The sequence below is a fragment of the Phymastichus coffea genome, unplaced genomic scaffold (genome assembly GCF_024137745.1).
Source record: "Phymastichus coffea isolate CEN01 unplaced genomic scaffold, Cenicafe_Pcof_1.1 PCOF00002, whole genome shotgun sequence".
NCBI classification, from domain to species: Eukaryota; Metazoa; Arthropoda; class Insecta; order Hymenoptera; family Eulophidae; genus Phymastichus; species Phymastichus coffea.
Window position 1 is genome coordinate 6780421 of NW_026706813.1, and position 27051 is coordinate 6807471.

At 35.4% G+C, this 27051-nt stretch overlaps 1 protein-coding gene across 8 annotated transcripts in view; it reads left to right on the forward strand.

Moving 5' to 3' along the window:
- Nucleotides 1-27051, forward strand: part of LOC131663753 (glutamate [NMDA] receptor subunit 1) — a 1362975-nt gene that overhangs the window by 534815 nt on the left and 801109 nt on the right. For all 8 annotated transcript variants that reach the window (XM_058934360.1, XM_058934403.1, XM_058934412.1 and 5 more), the window contains one exon: nucleotides 2593-2706. In XM_058934360.1, coding sequence (XP_058790343.1) covers nucleotides 2593-2706 — 114 coding nt within the window. The remainder of the gene's footprint in view (nucleotides 1-2592; nucleotides 2707-27051) is intronic.

Genomic DNA, 27051 nt, shown 5'->3' on the forward strand with positions numbered 1-27051 from the left:
AATTATTTGTTAATAAAATAGAATTGGCATGATATTATACTCATTTTCACTTGATACTCAGTCTAAACACCATTGATGCAAAAAAAATATGACCTGAAAAAATATTTTTTGTCGGAATTATAGGTATATTAACTTTCCTTGATAACAGAGATAAGAGTTCAATCGATATCACTTAGGCGACCTAGTGTCAGCAAGTATAACTATTTCGGAGTACTTAAAAAAAAATTATCAAAATCCATTGTAAATTGCGATATTCATGAGGTTTTTAAAAAAAAAGTCTAAAAAATACCACTGTGCGCCAGTAAGAAAACTGAAATGGACCTTCCTCGGCCTCGCTCTCTTTCCCCCCTTCAAGTACTAAAAATATTCTTTAAAAATGTTCTTTCGAAATGTTTGTACTGTTCGTATACACTTTCGTTTCAGTTATAATTCACAACTACCATCGAACTCTTGATAATTTTTTATTGACAATAAGGGATATATTTGATAATTTTTTAAAAATCACTAAATAATTTAATAAATAATAAAAGAGCTAATATGGAGACATTCAGTTCTAAAAGTTGAAAGCTAAACAAGCTTCCTTTTTTTTAGATTTAACTTTGTTATACATCTTATAATTGTAAACATCAAATAAATATTCATTCCAAAACTAATTGCTACGCTTTGCACATTATTTGTAAGTTCAAAATATATTTACGTATTTACTGATTGCTTTAAAAGAAAATTAAAAAGCATCATATTTTACTAATTATATTTTCAATTTAAAATGTACAGCAAGCAAAAAACTTCAATTTTACAAAATAAAGTAACATTTTCGGGACAACAAAAAAAAAAGTGATGTGCTGAGTTTCGATCCCGTGATCTTGGCAGTGGAAAGCCAAAACGATACCACTTCGGCTGTCGCCTCTAGTACAAGAATAGTGTACAGTAGGAAATATTTAAGCTGTTTACCCCTTGGGGGCTTATGCTTGGGCTCTAGCTACCTGCCGCTTCTCCTGCTTGGACTCGGGCCCTTCCCCTCTTTAGACACTACTTCCCCTACTCGGACTTTACCTCTCCTCCTGGGACCGCATTTCCACCGCTGGCCGCTAGGAACGCCACCGTACCGGCCAGCATATTTCTCGCCGAGCCAGCCCATGCTCTTTGGCGATCTCCCTATTCATCTCTGGTAGGAGCATAGTAATAGTTAGGACAGTAACAGCTTGACCTTGAGAGGATAATTTGGAAACATAGGCATAGAAATAATGGGAAATATAAAGTAACTTGACTTTGGATAGACAGTTTAAATCTTTTAGGCTTTGATAAATAAATGGACTTTCCTCCTGTCCCTTATTTGATAAATAAGACACAGACTAGCGCGCATCGATAAGACAACGATATTGCAGTAATGCTCTACTGCATTTATGTTCCGATCAGCCGCAAAACTATCCATAACCAGTGCGATCTTGGAGAAGCCGCTTCGACTTCTCGCTTCTGAACAGAACCCCGCCTACCGACACATCTTTTTCGACCAGCTAGTCGACCGTCTTTCACCCCTCCCCTTTCCCCCTTTTTATTAATCTCATCGTCGATCGTCTGATAGACTTTTCGCGTCCCCGACCCTCTTGATATTTACAGGTGGTCGACGTAAGCCAAGGGCGAACCGATGAGATAACTGTCGAAGAGCTCGGTAGTTGTCCTCAGCAGCAGTGGCAGCGGCAGCAGCAACAGCAGCAGCCATCAAGCAATCAGTCAGCTGCCCCAGCTCTCCGTGCACGTGCGTATAATCGAACCAGTCAAGTTTAGCGGCGCTACTTGTCCTCCTAACGCTAGGACGGTAGCTGGCGTCAAATGCATCCACACGTGTATAAATAAAAGCTGCTTCCAACTTTGACAGATTCTTGATTTGGTGTGTGCGCCACTCACTGGCATCGACGGTGGACGAAGCCGAGAAAATCCCTATAATTATTTTCTCGTCTCCTCCCCCCGTCACAGGTAGAGATAGAAGAGTACATATAGAAATTTTTTCACTATTTTTTACATTTTTAGCGTATAAAACTACATACGAAAACCTTCTAAAATTTTAGTTTACATAAGAAATAAAATTTGACCTATTTTAAAGGTCAAAGGACTCTGCGGGAATATTTTTACTATTTTTTTATGTTCACTGCATGAAATTATATATAAATGTCCTCTCATACCTTCATGACAAATGAGACCAATTTTATATATTCCAATTTACGCTACCTGCAGAAGTAGTCGATATACCAACCAGCAGTGAGGTCGGCCAATCTACTTGAGATATCTAGTGATTTTATATACACATTTTCATTTTACAAGAAATTAATTAATACTAAATTTTTTCCACAGCTTAAAAATTAAGCCTAAGACTTCTGCTCCCCACTCTAATAGTATAGTTAAAGATACTTTCGAGTACTTAAGATTTCTCAATCCCAATATCATGATCACATAAAACATGGTGTTATAAATTATAGGATACGAAATATATTGTTGTACATGGCAGTGTTAATTTTTTATAATAGTTAAATGATATCTATTAAAAAATTAACATGTATGTATATGCGTAGTTTTCAATTTACATAATAATTTCAGATATGTTTTGGTATCTGCATTAAGAGAAATGAATGGAACAGAAAGTATCACAGAAGCTCCTCAAGATTGTGATAATTCTGGCATGATTTGGGAAAGTGGAAAAAAATTATTTGAGTAAGTACAAATTATTCGCGTCAAATACTTATCTAAATAAAATTATTTTGTTTTACATCGTACTGCTTATTGATAGAGATAATAAAAATGAAGATATGATTTAAATAATAGACATTTACAGCAGATGTTCCATTAAAAAAAGGGGTGGTTTTCAGCCGTATGTACTTTATTCTAATCCTTGAGGTTAGACTGATAATTTTCTGCTAAATATCAATCAATTTATCGTACGCTATATAAAATTTAATACAAAATGTTGTTTGTGTATAAACGATTTTAACAATTGTGATTATGCAATTTCTCACTAACGTATGATTGTTATATTATTGAAATTGTCCAGTAGAAAATTACTTTTAGATTCTTAAGAGTCTAATAAATTGTACTGGAACACAAAAATTGCTGAATCAGAGGTGCAACAAATATATTTCTTTATATTTTGATCAAAAACAGTAGAATCATGTTCTTGTTTCATGAATTTTACGGTACCTGCTAAATTTACCAGCCAATCATGAATATGAAATATATTTTGTACGTGAATTTTAAGCCATCAAGTTCAAATCAAGCAGCATATTTCACCTAATACTCTTTTTTTTTTTTTTTAAATTGTTAAAAGTGACTACTAAAATTGAAAAATATCAATTTTTATCGATTTTATGCTACTTACGTGCTTTAGCGACATTCTAAAGATAAATTAAAGCCCAACGTTTATAACATAAAAATAGAGACTATTCGGTGATAGGTAAAATACAGTGACCCTCAATAAAATAAAATTTGTATTATAATTACAAACCAAAACAAAAAAGAGAAAATTACAAAAAAAAACATTCTCATATAAAATATAATAATGGATTAGTCGGCATTAAGGCGGTGATACTAATCCGCCCAATCACATTGACAGGAATACCTGCAATTTATTTGGTAATTCATTCACTCTTAGCCCGATGAATGTACGAACGAGTAATACAACTGATGCGAAAGTCTGTAGGACTGCTTGGTTACACACATGTGAACGCGACATTTAAGCATGTAAAACAAGAGGTAACAGAGAGAGAAATATAGACACCGATTTCGCGACTCCGCAACTACCTCCTGGTTGCTATTTCTCGTATTGCTATCGCTAACGTCACTACTGATATCACTGCTGCTGCCGCCAGCTAATGCTCTTGCCTCTCTTGTCCAATTACTGATCGTCATCACTTTTTGTGCAGAGAAAACGTCGCGGGCGCGCCATTCGCACAGATCTTCGTTGGGATCTTCACACGCTCTGGTGCCGAGTTTTAACGCTGGTTTGGCGCGATTAAAACTGTTTTTCCACAGAGTTAACGGCTAGACATATGCATTAGAAATTTCTTAGTGTCGATTAGGCTGTAATTGCTTTTGAACGCTAATAAACAAAAAATAACTCTCTAAAAGCGAGAAAAAAAAAATGTTGTCTAGACGTAACACCTCCATCCAGTGGAAAAAGTATGAATCTTAAGGAAGAGGATTTAACTTTTAGAATCTAGAGACTGAACAGATCATTTAAGATTTTCCAGGAAACTTTGAGCTTCCTCGAATAAAAGTATACAGCAGGTAAAACGGACAGCAAGGAGTCGGAAGTTTTTATTATTGGTGCCATAAATCTAAATTGTTTTAATATAGTGATGGATAACTTGTGGTATGTATAGTACGGATGACTTGTGATCCTTGTCGGGTAGTGTAATACCTTACTTTTTGACGGTGTAATAGTGAAAAGGTCTTCTCTATGCACGCTTGACTCAGCGACTCTTCGGTACTAGCTCGAGGCTTGGGTTTAGCTTTGGATAGGTAGATAAGGAAATGGGCTAGAGATGACCAAATAGTTGTAAGAAGGTGAATGCTCCAATCATAGATATGGTAGAAGGATACCTGTGTATGATTGTATCCATCATTGCTTTGATGGATTAAACAATCATGAATGTCATAATGAAGCTTAATGCTATGGTATCAAACTTTATGAATCCATCCCAAAATTTGGTATAGGTTGAAATGGACGTCACTTTTATTGCTTAAAATTTAATTAATTTTTAATTTTTGCTGAGTCAGCTGGAACTGATTGATTCGAAAGTCTTCAGGCCACATTTTCCAACAGTGCCGGTCATTCTATTAAGAAGTTAGAGTGTTGATGTATTTGTTCGAGTTTTTTGAAGAGTAAATTTCGTCTTTGACATGACAAAAAAATGAAAAAATATATGTACATGTTCCGAAAGAGACTGTGATGTTATTTTAAGACGTCTAAAGATTATTTCAAGTTCATTTTAAAATTATTCCAAGGTCAAATTAATGATTATTTGAAAGTTAAACTGAAAAGATTTTATACGTACGTTCTTGACACTAATGGATTCCTTCTTATGTCATCCTGAAAGTTCACTCAAAAGAAAATTTTAAAGTCACAGAGGTTTTCATTGTTTGAAGTCATATTACGCATACATTTACTTTTGCATATTTCTGCAGTACATTCATAAATTTAGTAGTAGTATCTTAATTGTATAATGTGTTACATAATTTAGTAATAGATAAATATGTGATTGCACCGAAGGTAGCTCAACGTAGTGACGGTGTGCAACGGAGTTGTCCCACTATCCGGCAAAATTTTTGAGTCATAGCGTTTATGTTGTCATGTTAACTACACTTGATTGTATTACGAGACAGAGGGTTAAATTTTCAGAATCGGCGGCTGGTCAGGTAGGTAAGCGGATACGCATCATCATCAACCGATCGTAGCTCTACATTGGTGGGGAACTTGGCTTTTGCAGAGTAAAATGCTACAAGCCATTCTTCACCTTGTATGAACATCGTCATGAATTTCTGCGTTATTTGTAGAAAATATCTTCCTCAAGTTAAAAATATTACATTTTCAGATTTATTAAAAGTTCGATATAAAGTCGAGATTAACACGCTCGACAATATTTGAACTCATAAATCAATATGTTCTACATGGCAAAATTTCCTTAATAAATCAAGTAAACTGATATTCTTGAAACCAATCTTATGGAGTGAACCAACAAATCATACTTCTGATTGTTACTTTTACCTGATAAATGTGAAAGGCTATAGCCGTGCTAATAAAGATCTAATTTCCTACACGTGTGTTAAATCTGTTTCTTTTTCGGTTTTCATTAAAACCAAGACCAACGAGAAAAATTATAGATGCACGTGAAGATTCTTCCATTGATTAATCATTAGCAGACAGTATAATCGTCGATGTAAAATACTAGATAAACAATCAAGTACTTCAGAAGATGAAGAAAGTGCTGCTTCTATTGTAGAAGAATCAGACGTTAAGGTAATGAAAAAATTCAGAAAACATAAACCAAAATGACCTGAGTGACTTAAGCTGAGACTTATGCAGAGACTTGGGTCTCTGAAAAGAAAATTCTGAACTTCTTAGCATCCAGACTGAAAACGAAACCATTTTTAGTTCCATGAACATGAGTGTCATACTATCGTTCAAGAGAACAACTCTTCCGAAAGTATTTCTCGGGAATGTCTAATTTAGTTTATTGCAATAACATCGAAGATTTATTCACAGAATAACAAATAGAACATAGAGCTGGTGACTGATGTTTGGTTATAGAACTTATGAAACCGAAAAGAAACTTAAAAGTAATCTTGATTCATAATACAAATATTTACACTGCTTGTGACGGTAAACGTCAAACTAGCGCTAATTTTCTAACCTAATTGCTGTCTGCGGGGCGCAGCACTTGCCGGGAGACGAAAAATGTAACGACGGAATTCGGCACACGAGCAGACGGAACGCGCGCTATTGAAAATGAACCAGTGAGGGACTAACCATCATCACGTTCGCCCGTGATTACGACGCCAGCTACCGATATGCGAGCCGCCAAGACCGAAATCTACAATAAAAGTGTCCGAACAAGAGCCGAATACCAGTGACCGCTGTTACCGAGTTGTCCGGAGTGCTGACCTGAGCCAGTAAAAGCGGTGCCATTGCCTGTGGAGCCGAACGTCGGCGAGCGAGGTGTTTCGCCATCGAGGGCCAAACCACGGGTGTGCGCGTTCGCTACCCGCGAGTAACGAAAAACAGACTTTTCCCGCACTGAGCGTGTGAATCATACTTCTCGACTCCGTACGTCTGCTAAATAAAGGTAAGCTGACCAGCTTAATTTTGCGGTCGCGATTCAATTGTTACTCAACTAATCACTCGAAGCGAAACGTGCATGTAATAACTCTACGGACAAAGAGCAGCGAGCGTTCCGACACTGCATGTTATTGTCGAGCGAGCGCCGATGTAAACATAAACACGCGAGCCGATTCTAATGTAGCATTTGAAAGATAATAAAAGTTTTCGTACATGATATTTACAGTAATTTCGGAGTGTTCTTTTCGTATTTGTAGTTAGTTGGTTGACTGACACCTGTTTCCCCTTGCTCTCCGACTCCCGTATTAAACATAGATAATTACGAGCGCTCTTCAATACGATCGCGCGAATATAAAATAATTAAACGGTAAGTCACCCCGTCACATGCTTTACCAGTTGTCCATTCTATTATACTAAATGAAGAGTACCATAACTTTAAGTTGATGTTACAACAATTAAAATATAAGTCATGTGAGGCTAATTTGCGGATACTTGAAAATATTTACAATTTTTTTAGGACAATAATCGCAATTCAGTTCGTATCCATTTTTCATTTGAATGAAATAGCCGGACGATCATTATATTAAAAAGAAAACTGACCGTTGTGGAAAAGATTAATTCTAGGCGAAAAAAAAATCATTTGTTAAAGTCTGATACCAACAGGTAAAGCTTTTTTAATACAATTATATATTAAACTTAGGCTAGCAAAGCAATTTGTTGAAGCAATGAGTCTATATAAAAGAGCTACCTTTATTAATATTTTTAAAAGCTTTCCTGAATTTTCTGAAATAAAAATAAATAAAGTTGTCATTGCAGATATAAAGAAACTTCTGTAAAATGAAGAATTTGAAAGGTGAATAAATAAAAAGAAGAAAGCAGCTTGGGAAGGTGTTAAGAAAGTTACAGAGAAGTTCATAGGTAATAATAAAGACGCCATCTACAAAAATATTGTTGCAACTATGATGAATAATTTGCAAAAATTAGGATGTTTAATGAATCTCAAACTCCACTTTTTTAAATATTTATCTTCATTTATTTCCAGAAAATCTAGCGGTATTCAGTGACGATCAAGATGAAATAATGTATCTGGATCTGAATGACTTGGAGAAAGAATATGTTGGCAGACTATTATTATATAAAAAGAAACTGTTAAGTGACAACTTTTAAATTTAATTTTTTTTTATATGTATTAGTATTATGTATAATTGCGCCGCGCGTATTAGTCGTATGCATTCAGCGCGCGTAGTAATGCAGTGACGGCGTAGTAACACTCTCGCGCTGCATTACTGTATCGCCCACGCCTAACAAAGTAGTCTCGAGCCAGAGTTAATCACGTCCAGTCGTGTTACAGTTCAAATCCTCTTCAGAATTACGTACAATTTTTTATTCGGTTTTTTTCTTATAGTTTTCATCTCAGTTTCTTGTCAACCAGTTTCTGTTATTATTATTTCCTAAAATCAGTATATTTATATTCTTTTTATCAGTGATTAACATATACGCGTGACGAAAGTAACAGCAATAATAAACGTATTATATATATATATATATATATACGTATATAGCGTACGATCAGACGAATTCTAGTACAATTACTTATTGCAAGGACAATAGTTATTATAAGGACCAGTTAAAATACAAGATTATATTTCTTAGATAAATATTCTAACAATATACACATATATATACAACTATATAAATTCAAGGACAAGTCTATTAATAATAATAACGAATAAACATTTAACAAGTAAGTAACTCAAGGTTCATTATTATAAAACTGTCTTCTTACCTATTTCTCTATAACAATAATAATACTTGGAATAATTACCATTTAGCAAATTCCACGTATTCATTTTGTGTATAACTACATATATATATGTAGATGTGTATGCGATCGTTAAATTCTTAACTATCTTGGCTTTGGTATTTTGCTCTCGCGACTCTTTTCATTTATTGTTATAAATACCGGTCGGACCAGCGTAATATGATCTTTTCAATTACATAGTATGATAGCCTACGCTGACGAAGTGTTTAAAAATTAAGCACGTCCCCAGATAACATGATATACATGTGTACAGGATAAATAGTACGTCTGCAATATTTTGACTATATTTAAAAGAACTCGGTTCCAAATTGCTAAAACTGTTGAGTAAGCTTTAACTTCAACTATACATAATTATAATTAAATCAACGATAAATCGGCTTCAAGAGAAATTTCCTTAACGAATAGATTATTACCTGTAATTCGGAAATATATATAAATTTAGTAGTATATTTATCGTCACGGATAATTTTTCAATAGTTTAAATCGCAGCCCTATTACTACAGTTAATACTTTTGTCTTTAACCAGTAGAGTCGAGACTAATGAGAGTTTCGACCTATATAATTATTTTATTATACATATATAAATAATCGTGCCTATATTTGCAATAGTAGTAGAAGGACCTCTATATAAATATATTCTAGTTATTTGATCTTTATTTATTTATGTCCCATAAATATACCTATGCATAAAATATATTTGATAATTAACTTGCGAGCGTTAAGTGAGCGGGGCCTCATACATGCAGCAATTCACCACATCGAGTTGTAGTGTCACTCGTTTGCTAAAAGGACACTAACGACGTGTGTGTCTACTCGAAGACACGTCACAGATGGTAGCAGAGCGTGGTTTATTGCTGTTTCAACGCTCTTAATTAATTAATTATAAACTTTTAATATAAAAAAAAAAATATTTACCAAATGGGTGTATAATTTATACCCATGATACCGTTCCCGAAATAAATAGTAATATTAAATAACGCGTAATAAATTACGTTACGTTAACGATTTATAGGAACGTACATTCAGAACATAAGTTTTAGTTAATTAAGTATATATATCTTGAATGATATATATATCCATATATATATTTAACTATATATATCTACCTTAAACCTGTAAGCGATCCCTATGATAACGTTTTGAATACGTTAAAATAGAAGGATAATATTATACGATTAGTGTAGAAATCAGGGGTAAGACTGATAGTACGCATTCACATTATTTGAGAACAAAATGACAGACCCTGCTGCAGTAGCAGCGGCGCAACAGCAGGCGCAAGAGCAACAACAAGCAACTCTTGTTATGCTGCAATCGGCATCAGCGAGTTTTGCTTTACAAAATTTCTTGTTAGGAATCCCACAGTTCGATGAAAGGAATCTTCCATTAAAAGATTTTATTCAAGACATAAAAAATGGATCTGCCACGGTACCTGCCGCCCAAACTATGTAAAGGCCGTCATAGCGAAATTAAGGGGGCCAGCTAGGGACTGTTTGTATGGCAAAACCGTTAATACTGCAGAAGAATTAACGAAAGCTTTAAAGGAAAGATTTACACCGTGTAAGGATTTCGCTTATTATGATGCAAGATTACACGCGTTAAGAATGAAACAGGGAGACACTGTCGGGGATTTTCATGACCGAATAAATATATTGTTGAATTGCGTAGAACATGCATAGAAGGACGAACTGGGAACACAATTTAATGAGATTATGTTAACACCATCGAAGTCAGCTGTAGTAAAGATATTCGTAAACGGTTTACCTAAAGAAATAGGGGATCTAGTGGATGTCAAATGCCCTATTTCTTTGAGCGAAGCTTATAAAGAAGCCTTGAGAATTGTGGCACGAAATAATATGAAACCTAAGTTTGAAGCTAACAAATGGACTGGTTTCAACAAAAATTTGGATGTTGCTTACGTGCAAGAGCAGGAATTGGAATCAGAAGAACAATTGCCCATTGAATTCGAAGAATTGCCTGCTGAATTTCAGCAACTCTATATTCAAAAGAGCCAGTACCAACAGAGAGAATTTCAACAAAATTCGGAGAACGGTAATAATTACCAAAACAATAATAATCAGTACTCCAATAACGGAGGTTACTCTGGAAATAATCCTTAGAATAATAGATTTCAAGGTCAGAGACAATATCAGCCTAGGACTGGGAATTGGATTTCGAGATTTCAAGGCTCGCAAGGCCGCTCTTATGAACAAAATAACGGAAGATTATACAATCCGGATACAGACACATATCTGTATCCTACAGGAAGACGGTATGGCATGATTAGTTATGATCAACCAAGACTTGGATCGCCTCAAGGACAAAACGGCCAGTTGAAACAAGTTGGACAATATCAGCGAGAATTAAGACCTAATCCGCCATATAACCAACCGAAAAATGCTGAGCCTTTAAACTCGCAAACGGCTCGTCCCGACATCAAGGTGACGAGCCTTGCGAAACCAACACAAGCAATGATCGAGGAAGCCAAGGCAGTTCTGACACGACTGGCAGACCAGCCGAGTCAGAAAGAGGGAATGCCACCGGCACCAGTAATGACAGTGTTACAGAAACCCCTGGCTCCCAGTATGCAGGACCAGGCGTCTGCATTGCCGCGAATCGGGGATCTGGCAATGGAGATGTGAGGTCCATGAACCGACGAGAGCAAGGTTTTGTATACCTGAAACTATTCAAAAATGGACAGTATTTATGGTAGACAATGGCGCTTCAGTGAATATAATTAAGTTTAAGACTTTAAGGTGGACAACGACTTTTAATCCGAGGGAAGCTACTTCGCTTAGTGGCATTACAGCTCATACAGTACCGACGTTGGGTACTGTTATGTTAAGCATAAATGGACGAAGTACTAAATTTCATATTGTTTGGGACAATTTTCTAATTCAAGAAGATGGAATGTTGGGAAGAGCATTTCTGAAAACTACAAGGGCTGTGATATCTTATCACAGCGATGCCTTAATGTTAAACAGCGATGTGATGAACCCAGTGCCGTTCCTGCCAGAGAATGTTCCAATAAACAATCTACGGAACGATCTTATCGCTATGTACCCCATCAAGTACCAAGAAATGCTGAAAGAAGGTAAAATACCTCCTTATGAAAGGGAGACCGATTCTTCTGAAAGTAATGTAAATGATACTAACATCAACAATAGCAAGGTGAAATATAAGATACCTGCAAGGTCGCGCCAAGTTATTCAAATAAACTTGATACGGACAAATCTAGTGGAAGGCTATCTTCCCCGAATCAACGTAGGAGACGATCGAGTATACATGGGACAAGGAGTAGTAACAAATCAAAATGGAACTTGTAAAATTATGGCTGTTAATACTCATTTTGATAAGGACGTAACGATAGAAGTGGACCCGAGGGTCATACTGCCGTTCGAGCATATGAACCCCGAGGCTAGTTCGCCTTCGGAAAGTGAAAGCGAATGCACTAGTCCACAGAATGCTGAAATACAGCTCAAACAAAAATATAAGAGGCTACTTAAATTATTGAGAACAGGACATTTGGCACCAAACGAATACAGAAGTATTAAGCGTTTGATAAAACAATACCCAAATGTATTTTTACTGCCAGGTGAGCCGCTACCATGTACTAGTATTATTGAACATGAAATTCACCTGGAAAACAATGTGCCCATTAACACTAAACAATATCGACACCCGCTGGCACATTAGTTTATAGAAGAACAAATTACGAAACGACTTAAGGACGGAATTATAGAGGAGTCAAATTCTCCTTATGATTCGCCCTTATGGATTGTACCGAAGAAAGCCGGAAGCGATGGCAAACCGCGTTGGCGAATGGTGATAGACTTCCGTGAATTGAACAGTAGAACTATTGGAGACGCTTACCCTCTCCCTAACATCGCAGATATCTTAGACCAACTAGGGGGCTGTACCTATTTCTCAACTTTCGATCTTGCAAATGGCTTTCAACAAATTCCTTTGAAAGCCGAGGACAGAGCTAAAACTGCATTTTCCACTTTACGTGGACACTTTCAGTACATACGCATGCCCGAGGGTTTGGTGAACGCCCCGACTACGTTTCAACGAATGATGGACCATTTACTAAGAGGACTGATAAACGTTGAAATGTTAGTTTACCTTGATGATATAATAGTTTATGCAAAGGACCTGAACGACCACGAGGGAAAGGTCAGAAAACTATTCGAAAGATTGTCTAATGCAGGATTGGTCCTACAACCGGACAAGGTAGAATTCTTGCTTAGAGAAGTCAAATTCTTAGGACATATAATTAGCAAACGAGGCGTAGAACCGGACCCGAAATTGGTTTCTGCGGTCATGGACTTCCCACGCCCAACCGGTGTAAAAAGTATCCGATCCTTTTTGGGACTATCAGGCTACTATTGACGTTTTATTAAAGATTATTCGAAAATGGCAAAACCGCTGAGTGATCTAACTAAAAATTACATATAACAAACTAAAAGGACAGAGAATACGAATGGAGATCCGAACAAGAAGAAGCCTTCAATACATTAAAAGAACTCTTATGTAAAGCTCCCATATTGACGTTCCCCGATTTCGAGAAACCTTTCACTTTGACTACCGATGCTTCGGACTATGCTGTAGGAGCTATCCTATCGCAGAAAGTAGATGGTGTGGAGCACCCGGTGGCTTATTTATCGAGGTTATTAAACAAATCAGAAAGAAATTATACGACGACAGAAAAGGAATGCATTTCGTGTCTATACGCCATGAATCAATTCCGCCCATACCTGATGTGCAAGAAATTCACCCTAATAGCCGATCACGAGCTATTGAATTATATGTACAATCGCAAGGACCCAGGACAAAGATTGATGAGGTGGATGTTCAAGTTCACCGATTTTCAGTACACCTTCAAATTTAAACCCGGTAAATTGAACTACAATGCCGATTCACTTTCCCGCAATTCAGTGGACCTGAATATGTATTTAAAAGAAAAAGAAAAGTTTGAACAGGACCTCAATGACAATATACCTAATATACAGGTAAGAAAGGTAGAACAGTAAATAAGGAATATTACCTGCAAGTTATGCGCAATTTGCGCGAAGCAATCCGCCAGAAACGTCCGAATTTGTGGAAAAATAAAAATTGGCTTTTGCACCATGATAACGCCCCTGCTCACACATCGTTGCTTGTGCGCGAATTTTTGGCTAAAACCAACACAATAACGATGCCACAGGCACCGTATTCCCCAGATCTGGCCCCCTGTGACTTCTTGTTCCCAAAACTGAAGAGGCCCATGAAAGGACGGCGTTTTGCCACGATTGAGGAGATAAAGACGGCATCGAAGGATGAACTAAACAAGATCACAAAAAATGATTTTTTGAAATGCTTTAAGGATTGGAAAAAGCGTTGGCACAAGTGCATTATATCCGAGGGGATTACTTTGAAGGAGATAAAATAAAAATTGATGAATAAATAAATATTTTTTGAGAAAAATAAAAATTCACCTTACTTTTTAATCACACCTCGTAATTCCCGAAGACGGTAATCATTCTAAGGGGGGGAGGATGTTAAGTGACAACTTTTAAATTCACTTAATCCTGATATATGTAATAATGTAATGTAAAAAAAAAAAATTTTTTTTATATGTATTGGTATTATGTATAATTGCGCCGCGCGTATTAGTCGTACGCATTCAGCGCGCGTGGGCGGTTCAGCGGCCGCGTAGTAATGCAGTGACGGCGTAGTAACACTCTCGCACCGCATTACTGTATCGCCCACGCCTAACAAAGCAGTCTCGAGCCAGAGTTAATCACGTCCAGTCGTGTCACAGTTCAAATCTTCTTCAGAATTACGTACAATTTTGTATTCGGTTCTTTTCTTACAGTTTTCATCTCATTTTCTTGTCAACCAGTTTTTATTATCATTATTTCCTAAAATCAGAATATTTATTGCAACGGTAGTCGATTCAATTAATCGAACCGTTCGCGATTCTGATTTTCGCGCGTTAGTTCTAAGTATTGAGAGAGAGAGGGGGCGCGCGATCTTTCAAATTAGCAGTTACGTCTCAGATGTTGTGACAAGTAGATATCGCCGAAGTTATTTGCACTGTTTTTTCCCGCCGACTAATAGTTACTGGTCCATAATAATTACGCGCGTGAGTGCAACAACGAGACCTACAGATTGCAGCGTTTTGGTAGCAGCAGATTTGCAGCTGATAGGTGGTACGAGGCAGCACAGCTGATAACCTAGGACCGGAGGCAGTTGATATTTTGCTGACATCAACAATTACGGCTGATCACCGTAATTGCACCGCAGGGTAGGTGCACCTCCCTTTATTATCGCGTGTCACAATATATTTATTATTTCGTTCAGCCGCGTTAGCGTTGATAATTTTGTATTCGCGCCGAGCGTTAGATCGCGCCAATTTTCGTATCTTCTCTCTCTCTCTCTTTCTCACCGAAAGTTATTTAATTGTAAATCCTGTTCGCGTGCGTCAGTCTTTCGGCCCGATAAAGACTGTAGAGATTTTTATTAATAAAATCTATTAAAATTATTCGCTGATTTCGTCATATAATTTTTCCTAATAGATTAAACAATTGAAATAGGCTTAAGTTTCAATCTGATCATAGCTAGGGGATTAAGTGGAATAGGAGCAAAGTCGATTACACTTAAAACTCATCGTGTGTCACAGGGCACGTGACTTAAGGTGAGTTCAACTCCGCTTGATCGAAGACAACCAAGTTAAGTCAGCTGACGTTAAGGCGAATACACGTATTAACATACGTGTTAACGGAGCGGCGGTTTGCTCTGCATCGTGGAAGTTTGCTCTTAAATAAATTTTTCATTTTGCAGGTTTATCCCCCCGTTACATTATATTCCTTTTATCAGTGATTAACGTATACGCGTGACGAAAGTAACAGCAATAATAAACGTATTATTATATATATATATACGTATATAGCGTACGAACAGACAAATTCTAGTACAATTACTTATTGCAAGGACAATAGTTATTATAAGGACCAGTTAAAATAAAAGATTATATTTCTTGGACAAATATTCTAACAATATACACATATATATACAACTATATAAATTCAAGGACAAGTCTATTAATAATAATAACGAATAAACATTTAACAAGTAAGTAACTCAAGGTTCATTATTATATAACTGTCTTCTTCTTACCTATTTCTGTATAATAATAATAATACTTGGAATAATTACCATTTGGCAAATTCCACGTATTCATTTTGTGTATAACTACATATATATATGTATATATGTATGCGATGGTTAAATTCTTAACTATCTTGGCTTTGGTATTTTGCTCTCGCGACTCTTTTCATTTATTGTTATAAATACCGGTCGGACCAGCGTAATATGATCTTTTCGATTACATAGTATGATAGCCTACGCTGACGAAGTGTTTAAAAATTAAGCACGTCCCCAGATAACATGATATGCATGTGTACAGGATAAATAGTACGTCTGCAATATTTTGACTATATTTAAAAGAACTCGGTTCCAAATTGCTAAAACTCTTGAGTAAGCTAACTTCAACTATACATAATTATAATTAAATCAACGATAAATCGGCTTCAAGAGAAATTTCCTTAACGAATAGATTATTACCTGTAATTCGGAAATATATATAAATTTAGTAGTATATTTATCGTTACGGATAATTTTTCAATAGTTTAAATCGCAGTCCTATTACTACAGTTAATACCTTTGTCTTTAACCAGTAGAGTCGAGACTAATGAGAGTTTCGACCTATATAATTATTTTATTATACATCAATAAATAATCGTGCCTATATTTGCAATAGTAGTAGAAGGACCTCTATATAAATATATTCTAGTTATTTGATCTTTATTTATTTATGTCCCATAAATATACCTATACATAAAATATATTTGATAATTAACTTGCGAGCGTTAAGCGAGCGGGGCCTCATACATAAAGCAATTCACCATATCGAGTTGTACTGTCACTCGTTTGCTAAACGGACACTAACGACGTATGTGTCTACTCGAAGACACGTCACAGAAACATAAACGTGGAACATAAAAGGAAATATATAGAAGATCGTTTGAAACTAAACATAAACGATTCAAAGCTGACGATTAATTGTATATTAAATAAAAGGATTTATTGAAAAAACTTAATAATTCGTAAGAAATTACGTAATTGGATGAAAAAGACTTATTTTATTTTAAAATTCTTCTTTGAATAATTTTAATTTTTATGATGATTTGGGCAAATTTTTAATTTTTGAAATGAATGAATAAAACTCAGTCAATTTTCTGTCCATAATTGGCTGGAAACATTCTTGTTCCTGTCTTATCTAATTTAAATATTCCAATGTCTTACCCCAATGGCTTGACACGCTCATGTTTTTATCTCACTGGCCAAAAAATTGCCTTAACAGGCTAAACTCCTTTATGTTTATGTCTCGTTTGGCCAGGACTCCTCGTGTACCCATTAGCATTATTCATCGTCAAAGCAAATGCAGGTATTTAGGTTTTTATGCATAAGTGCCGATCTTCAAGTTCATAGAAGATCTCTAAAATCGCTTTAAATGAGCTAGGTCCCATGAGAATATTTCGTTAGCATCTCTTCAAGAGTGTAATCCCAAATTTTTAAGGTAACCCATCGAAATCACTTTTACATTTATTTTGTGCGTGCTCTTTTGAACTCAGCTAACTATACGTATACATTTTTCAAATTTTTTAGACTATATTAGTAGATAAGCAATGTATGTTCTGGGACACAAAGGAGCCGACAAAGGATGCCGCCAATGTATAAGGATACGTGTATGTTCTGGGACACAAAGGAGCCGCCCGATGAAGGTGTGAAGGTAGTGACACCTTTTAATTAATGGTCAGACCCCATGGTGAGTGTCTAAAAGGGATTTGATGTACCTTTGACACCTTCCGCGTGCCAGTGGGCCCCATGCTGAGTGTTAAGGGGCATTTGATGTTGGTTTGACACCTCGCGCGCACCGCCAATGTATAAGGATACGTGTATGTTCTGGGACACAAAGGAGCCGCCCGATGAAGGTGTGAAGGTAGTGACACCTTTTAATCGCGAGAAGGTGAGACCCCATGCTGAGTGTTGCATTTGATGTTCGTTCGACACCTCCCGCGTGCCAGTGGGCCCTTCGAGGGGGCCAGTCTCCCCCCCCTCCTTCGATAGTAGGGCGCTTCACCCACCCACCCCCCACCCACAGAGATTGTTAAGGTAGGATACTGTAGAAGTCGGTAGGGTGTTTGGTAAACTATATGCTTATGCTGACTGACTGTGGGCCCTCGGAGAGGGGGTAGCGTCTCTAGCTTGCTAGGCGCGTACGCCGTATAGTGAGGATGCTGTTCTCTCTCTCTCTCTCTCTCTCTCTATCCTTCTCTCTCGCTCTCCTTCGATAGTAGGGCGCTTGACCCACCCACCTACCCACCCACAGAGGTTGTTAAGGTAGGATTGTCTCTAGCTTGCTAGGCGCAGCCACCACCCACCCACCCACCCACCCACCCACCTCCTACCTTTCGTCTGACTACTCCCTCTTCAACCTACAGCGCCGAAACCGCTGCTTTTAGAACCACCATAGTGCTTAAAAGCCGTGCTTGATTGAAAAAGAGCGCAGTCTTTCGAGACAGCCCGCTTCACTAGCTTTCTTAGCAGTGACAAGCAGCAGTAGTAGTAGTAGTAGTAGTAGTAGTAGTACTAGTAGTAGTAGTAGTATTACTAGTTATCCTACGTACATTTTCATTACAATGGCTTCTATTTCTTATTTTGAAAATACAGTACGCGATTTATGGAAAGCCTATTACAACTCAGACGCTAATAAGGATAATTTTATTAGATGGAAAAATATATTAATTACCGCTTTGCATTCTCTTGAAGAATATATGTTACGGCCTAACTTAAGTAGAGCAATACGACAGAGATGTCAAACATGCGCTACTCATTTGAATTCAATCGAAATTAATTTAAATAATTCCATAAAAGTCGGAGGAAATGTTAATTCATTACGAGTCATTCCAAACCAAATTGAAGGGGACGGAGTTATTTGGCGTGAAATAAATTCAGCATTTGAAAAACGTATCATTACTGTATTCATAGCCAATCAAGAACATAGAGATATAAAGTCATTCTGAAAAGCAGCAAATAAATTATTACAACTACAAATACCAAAATATCTTTCAATTCATAATGCTCTAAAAATAAATGTAGAAATGTCAGCTCAATTTACCGTAATAAAAGATAATGTAGAGGAAATTCAAGTAAAGTATTTCAACACCGAAAATGTTTCTATTTATAAAACGACAGATCTTAAATTATGGTTTACAGAAAATATTTAAGATGTTATACTTAAAAATTTAGAAGAATTTCAAGAAAAAGATTCCGGTTGGACATTAAAAACTATCATCGGTATTACTGTTAATATAAATAAATTTAATCCTTTCAAACCTGGCTCATATATTCAACTACCAAAACAAATAGCCGATTAAAAAGCAATTATCAACGTTCAAAATACAGATAATGAATGTTTTAAATGGGCTGTGCTTGCCTGTCTTCATCCAGCTAGATTTCATAGCGAAAGAGTTCAAAATTATATGCCCTTTGCGAATGAATTGAAATTCGATAATATAAACTTTCCTGTTGAGGTAAAGAATATTCCTAAATTTGAAAAATTAAATAGTATTTCAATAAATCTATACATACTAAAAAAATACGGTTTGAAATTCGAAGTCTCACCATATTATATATCAACTTTAAAACAAGATGAGCATGTAAATCTTTTGTTACTACAAAGCGATTATATTGATGAGAATGAAACAGAAAAATCTAATAGATCAAATAACAGTGATAATTTCAAATTAAAATTCCACTATGTATGGATTAAAAACTTATCTGCTCTTGTTAGAAGTCAAGTAACGAAACATACTACACAAATTTATCTCTGTGAACGCTGTCTCCACTATTTTAATAATAAAGAAAAATTGAATATTCATGAGACAGATTGTTCAAAATTAAATAAATATAGAGTTAATGTACCTAATTTTCCTCTTCTGAAATTTAATCATTATGATCGAAAAGAAATGGTTCCATTTATTATCTATGCTGATTTAGAGTGCTTATTGAAACCAGTAAATAACGGACGATCCTTCCAAGATCATGAAGTCTTTAGTGTGGGGCTTTATATAAAATGTAGTTATGATGATTCCAAATCAGTCTTTAAGATGTATAGAAAAAAACTGAATGAAGAACAATCACCCCCACAATGGATTATCAAACAATTTCAGATTTTGTTAGATGAAATGAATCAAATATATAAGAATGCAATAGAAATGAATCTTTCATGGCGTAATCAAATGGATTTCAAGATGAGCAAAATGTGTCATATTTGTAGAAAATATTTTCAACCTGATGAAACAAGAGTCAGAGATCATTGTCATTTGACGGGTCGATTTAGAGGTGCTGCTCACGCATCCTGTAATTTAAATTATAAGAATCCTTATTTTATACCAGTTGTCTTCCATAACCTTACTGGATATGATTCTCATTTTATCATAAAAGAAATAGCTACTAGCTCTGATCTTGAGGGAAATATGACTGTTTTAGCTGAAAACAAGGAAAGATATATAGCTTTCACAAAATACGTGGACGGTAGTACTATAAATTTTCGATTTATTGATTCGTTTCGTTTTATGCCATCATCTCTCGAAAAACTGTCTTCATACTTAACCAAACTAAATATCGTAGAGCATGAATTCAAGATAGATAAATATACAAAAACACAAATAGAATTATTGAAGAGAAAAGGCGTTTTTCCATATGAGTATGTTAACAGTTTTGAAAGATTAAAACAGACTCAATTACCACCTATCGAAGATTTTCATAGTCAATTGATAGATAGCAACATCTCTGAAGCTGACTATGAGCATGCTCAAAAAGTGTGGAATGCATTTGACATCATTGATTTAGGGCAGTATTCTGATTTATATTTAAAAACTGACGTCTTACTCTTGGCCGATATTTTTGAAAATTTTCGTAAAACGTGTATGGACGCGTATCAACTCGACCCGGCACACTATTATACTACTCCTGGATTAACATGGGATGCTATGTTAAAGTGTACAAAAATTGAGCTAGAACTTTTAACCGATATAGACATGATTTTATTCATCCAAAAAGGCATTCGAGGAGGTATTAGTCAATGCTGTAATAGATACTTAAAAGCTAATAATCGATATATGGGCTCAGAATATAATGAAAAAGAACCTAGCAAGACTTTGATGTACTTTGACGTTAATAATTTATATGGATGGGCGATGACGCAATCATTACCATATAAAAATTTTAAGTGGGTCTCTAACATCGATGAGCCTCATTTTTTCAATGTTTCCGATAACAATGAGGTTGGATATATTTTAGAAGTTGATCTAGAGTATCCAAAAGAACTACACGACGAACATAAGGACCTTCCACTTTGTCCTGAACACAACACACCACCTGGATCAAGACAAAAAAAACTTTTAACAACACTGTATGATAAAGAACGGTATGTCATTCATTATAGAGCGCTAAAGCAGGCTATTAAATACGGACTCAAAATAAAACAAATACACAGAGCACTTCAGTTTAATCAAAAGCCTTGACTTAAAACTTATGTAGATTTGAATACAGAAAAAATAAAACAAGCTAAAAATGAATTTGAAAAGTTATTCTATAAACTCATGATTAATGCAGTATACGGAAAGACTATGGAGGATGAAAGGAAACGAAAAGACGTTAAATTAATTAGTACATGGAGTGGTAGATATGGAGCAGAAGCACGGATCGCACAACCCAACTTTAATAGTAGTTCAATCTTTGATGAAAATTTAGTAGCAATACAGTTATCATGGACGTCTATTAGTATTAAAAAACCAATATATATTGGACTTTGTGTGCTAGATCTCTCAAAAACATTAGTATATGACTTCCACTATGGCTACATAAAAGAAAGACTACCTCATAAAGCAAAATTACTTTATACTGATACAGATAGCCTCGTCTATGAATTTGAAGATGTTGATATATATGAAATAATGAAAGAAGATATCAATAAATTTGATACATCAGATTACTCAGAAAATAATCAGTTTAATATGCCGTTAGTTAAGAAAAAGGTTCTCGGTATTATGAAAGATGAATGCAATGGTAATATTATGAGAGAATTCATTGGACTTCGAAGTAAAATGTATAGTATACTAATAGAAAACCATCAAGCAATAAAGAAAGCAAAAGGCGTAAAAACACATACTGTCATAAAAACAATAGATCATGAAGATTTTCGAAACTGTTTATTGGATTTAGAAATTATTAGGCGTGAGCAATGTCATATACGAAGTATATTACATCAAGTAAGAACAGAAAGAGTGCAAAAAGTAGCACTAAGTCCATATGATGATAAACGATGTATATTCGATAAAAATCCTGATACACTTCCATGGGGTCATTACAAAACTATTGAAACGTCAAAGCTTAAAATCAAGAGTGCGGAACAACGCAGGAAAAGAAAGATCATAGAAATGGAAGAAAATCCTCAAGAAAGTTGTAAGCTTCCTCTAACCTCCGACAGAAGTCGCTCAGAACAGAGTAGTATGAAATAAAATCCTCAAGAAAGTTGTAAGCTTCTTCTAACCTCCGACAGAAGTCGCTTAGAACAGAGTAGTAATATTGGGGAGGAAGAAGGCTCAGTTAGAAAAAGACTAAGGATAGAATAGTAAGAGAGTGGGGACAACGGTAGAGTGGGGGACAACGGTAAACATGGCGACTGAAGTCTGAGGAGTATGGGCAATGGAATCATATGAGAAATTACTCAAGTGGGGATAAGGCGAAAAGAGAGGGAAATTACGGCGGCTCGAGTTCTCCGAGAGGGGACGCATGGTACAAAACCTCAGTCCGTCGCAGTTCTTCAGCAGTAGGTTGAAGCAACAGCAGTAGTCTCTCTTCCTAGTTCTCCTATTAAACTTCTAGATTTTCTCTTAAAAGTAAGTTTCTTGTATACTAGTAGCTCTCTAACTATATATCCTAGTAGTATTAATTATTGATTGATTTTTTGTTATTGTAGAATGGACTTTTCATCAATTAATAAAATTGCCAAATCGGCATTTTTACCAAGAAAAACGATGGCACAATTAGAAAATAACTGTACCTACATGATAACGAGATTAAGATGGCTTAATACTCGTTATGGATTTAGTGTAGTTATAACAGTAGACGACGAATTCGAAATATTTCTACCTAAGCGAGTAAGCTTAGCATTAGAAAAAGATGAAGATATGCTGAAAAAATTATTCGAGACCATGGAAAGAAAGGAGTTGTTTATTTACCATCGAGAAGGCTCGAATTTTGAATTTAAAAATTAATCTAGCATAATATGTAAATGTATAAATAGTAAATAAATTTATATTTAAAATTTTAATTATCTCTTTAATCCTAATTTAATTATTCCTTCAAATCCTTTTTTTTTGGAGAGGTTGAAGTAATTCCTTATGCGTTCTTTCTGCTGAGTTTCGACTTAGTGTAAAGGTCTCATAAGCAATGTTAGTAGTGGAAGCACCTCACAGGTGAGAGCGATGGTTGGGGCTCTCACCATTCCCTAATAAAAAATAAGAAAGAGAGGGAGGGGGATTTCGGCGGCTCGAAAAGCGAAGTAGTGGGGTTATATTCTAAAATATCGATAAGATGTTAATAGGAATACCATTCTGTTCGAAGCATTGGTAAGAAGAAGAAGTAGTAGTAGTAGTAGAAGCTTAGCCATGCCAGCTATAAGAGACAAAAGGAGATCTCACTCCTCTTCCAAGCATGTATGGTTTGCGAAGAATGTTAAAATACATCATCTTCCATACGAAGAAAAAGACTCTAGAAAAGGTATTTGAGAGCAAATAGCACGAGATCACGAACGTTTTCAAAGACGTTGTGGCGGCTCGAAAACCAAAGTAGTGGGGAAAGGTTTTAAAAGAGCTGTGAGCCTCGAAGAGCTTCATTCTGTCTCAAGAATCGAGTAGTAGCAGTAGTAGCAGTAGTAGCAGTAGTAGCAGTAGCAGTAGTAGCAGCAGCAGCAGTAGCAGCAGCAGCAGCAGCAGCAGTAACAGTATAAACGGCAGTGAGAGCAGTAGTAGAAGTAGTAGTAGTAGTAGAAGTAGTATTAGAAGAAGAAGAATACGTGACATTCTAGATTTCTTTACCTACAGCAAGATGAATTTTGAAATGTTGAATAACATTGGAATGAAGCTTTTCGATATACTTCCTGAAAAAAGTCATTATGAATTGCATGAAGATGAGAATTATCTAATAACATTCATGAGACAAGATGAATCTCGAATTATTCTTGAACTCGATTGTGAGTTCAAAATTGTTCTACCGGACCGAATGTCAAGAGCGATAATTCATCATTTGGATCTTTTTATTTATCTTTCTGATAGAGTACAAAAATATGCATTATTTATTCAATATTATGGATGGGATCGATTTCAATTTAATATTAAGTAAATGTATTTGTATATCTTATTAGATCTCAATAAAGATTGTATTATATAAATTTATTTTCTGGAGAGGTAAATGAGTCATTAGTGTTTCTATTAAAGCTGGTTTCGACTTGTCTTAATGGACTCACTAGTGTCGAGGTAAGGGTAAGAGCGAAGGTTGGGGCTCTTATCCTTAAAATAAAAAAACAATGTAATATTTATAAATGAAAACAATTATTTATTTAAATACAAGCTAGATACATATAAATTTATATTTGTAATTCATTGTTGTATAGTCTCCTTATTTATCCAAGAATTGTGAGTATTATCAAAGCCAAGCCATTTTACATAGACTTCATTACTCCGTCTTCTGAGAATTTTTTCTACAAGGTAAATATCAGGATACATAGCTTTCTGTAGTTCTTGCTCATAAAAACCTCCAACAATGGGATTTTCTTGATAATCTAGTAGGTGATATGTTACAGGTTTAGTTCTCGAAATACGATGAATAGTAAAAATTTCTGTAGACCAATTAGGCGTATATTCTTTTTCAAAAACGTGTTTAGACTTGCTTACTCGCACTTTATCTCCTACCTGGAATTTCGGTTTTTTGAAAAGACGATGATCGTAAGAGAATCGTGTCAAGACCTGCATTTCATTTTCTTTAGTCACGTCTTTAGGCTTCATATTTATTGTACGATGTTTTTGATTATTATAAGATTCTATTAAACTGGGAAGAAAGTCAATCCACTTATAATTTCCTATTAAAGTGAATTTTTTCCACATAATATTTTTTAGTGTTCGATTGAAACGTTCACAAATTGATGCTTTAAGATTGCTATAAGTAGAATAAAGGTTTATTTTATATTTTTTCATTAAACTTTGAAAATTTGTATTGTAGAACTCTTTGCCTCTATCCACTTGGAGATTTTTAGGAATGCGTCCCTTTTTTAATACAGACTCCATTGCGTTAGTGACATCTGTAGCAGTTTTCTGTTTTACTGGAACTCCCCAAGCATATTTAGAGAACGTATCTATAATAGTTAATAGATAGCAAAAACCTTTATTCTCTCTAGAATAGTTTTGCATCTCAACAAGATCAGCTTGCCACGTCTCATCTATTCCGCGTATATCGACTTTTCGACGAGGATAGTTTCGACGTGCTGGTTTGTGTAACTCATCCACCACTCTTTGATGTTTCATTTTAAAGTTTTTTTTTTTAAATTTCAAACGGTCCAATAGTTTTTAAAATGTCAAACAGTCCAATAGTTTTTTCTATCACTTTCTCTTTCTCTTTCTTTTTATGATTACTAATATTATCTTCTTCTAACTGAGTAAGAATTAGTTGATGCTTTACTAATTCTAATCTTATTGTATCCAATGATTTTGAGAGATCATTTATCATACTCGTAAGCGTAGTAACGTTAGCTATAATAGTTTTTTGCAACGTTCGTAAGTTTACAGCATCGTTACTCTCCTGAGGATCGGCTATATAACAAATTCTTTTGTCATTCGCGTCGTATTGTCCGTCTTTAGTGATATTATACCCTATACCAGGAGGACCTTGATTACCCTCCTTTTTTTTCAATGTACGTCCAAACACATCAACACTTATTTTATTACTGAGGAATATTTAGAATTGTCTTAATATATATAGCCAGCTTCACGTAATTCTTCAATGATTGAATGAATTTCATTAATATGACTGGGATTACCAGCGGTTTGTTCGGCGATAAGCAATCTCAATCGATCAACGAGCTCGTTTGGATCATCCCAATATACATAATCAAATAATGTTCCTTTTCTTGCTATTTTATAGTTAGGAAAAAGACCTCTTCCATCAATAGTCAATTTTCGCTTCTTAGCACTACCACTTAAAGATAAATTTGGACCAATATACTTTTTGAATTTATTTACATGCTTATTGCGATATTCTCCATTTGTTTCATATCTCTTACGATGAGCGTTAGTGATTTCAAGAATTTTTATATAATTTTCAATATCTGATGAACTGATTAATTTAGAATTAGGTTCTTTACGAAAGAGAAGTTCCATTAATCCAGGCGTCTTGCTGAATGCTTTATCATTCACAGTCACATTATCGTTTTGGAAAGAAATTGGAGAATTGCCTATGACATATGTATTTTCATGCAAGCGAACGCCAAATGTCTTGTCTAAATTACTTTTCTGTTGCGGTTCATGCAATAGTCGAATATAGTTTTCTACAATCGAGTCATCCAATAGCTGTTTTTGTTGTTTTGAACTAACATTGTCTAAATTTATTGCGGTTCTATCAAGTGTTGATTCACTAGTCTTACTAAATTCGTCTTCATCACCATCATCAGTAATAGACATAGCGGATTCAAATGTAGAATCAAGCGGATGTAATGTTGAATTTAAGTCATTAACAGTACTATTGAAATATCGAGATTTATAGGGAGTGTCAGCTGTTGTTTTTGACTTGAAAACTTTATCGAACGTAATTTTCTTCTCCTTGTTCGTTTCCTGTTCAGTATTATCGTTAGTTTTATCAATAGCTACCTCCACAAGTTTCTTCAATGGATCAACCATAGGTTTAAAGGTTTCATTCAATGTATTTTCTAAATCAGCTTTGTCACGTTTTATTAGTTGATACTTACGTCTGATGGCATCACGAGCCTCAGATAATTGCTCGAGCATCTTCTTTTCTTTTTCAAAATTGGCCATGTTGACGCTTGCAATTTCTAAACTTAAATAATCTTCATTCGTTCACTCCGTTATATTTATAGCAAAAGAATCGAATCCTTTTCTATACCGTCCATGATTGATTGGTCTATCTCTATCAATAACTATAAATCCATGATTATCGTCTCTCCAACATTTTGAACAAATTGCTTTAAACTTCTCAAAAGTCATATCTGAGTTAACATGATCGT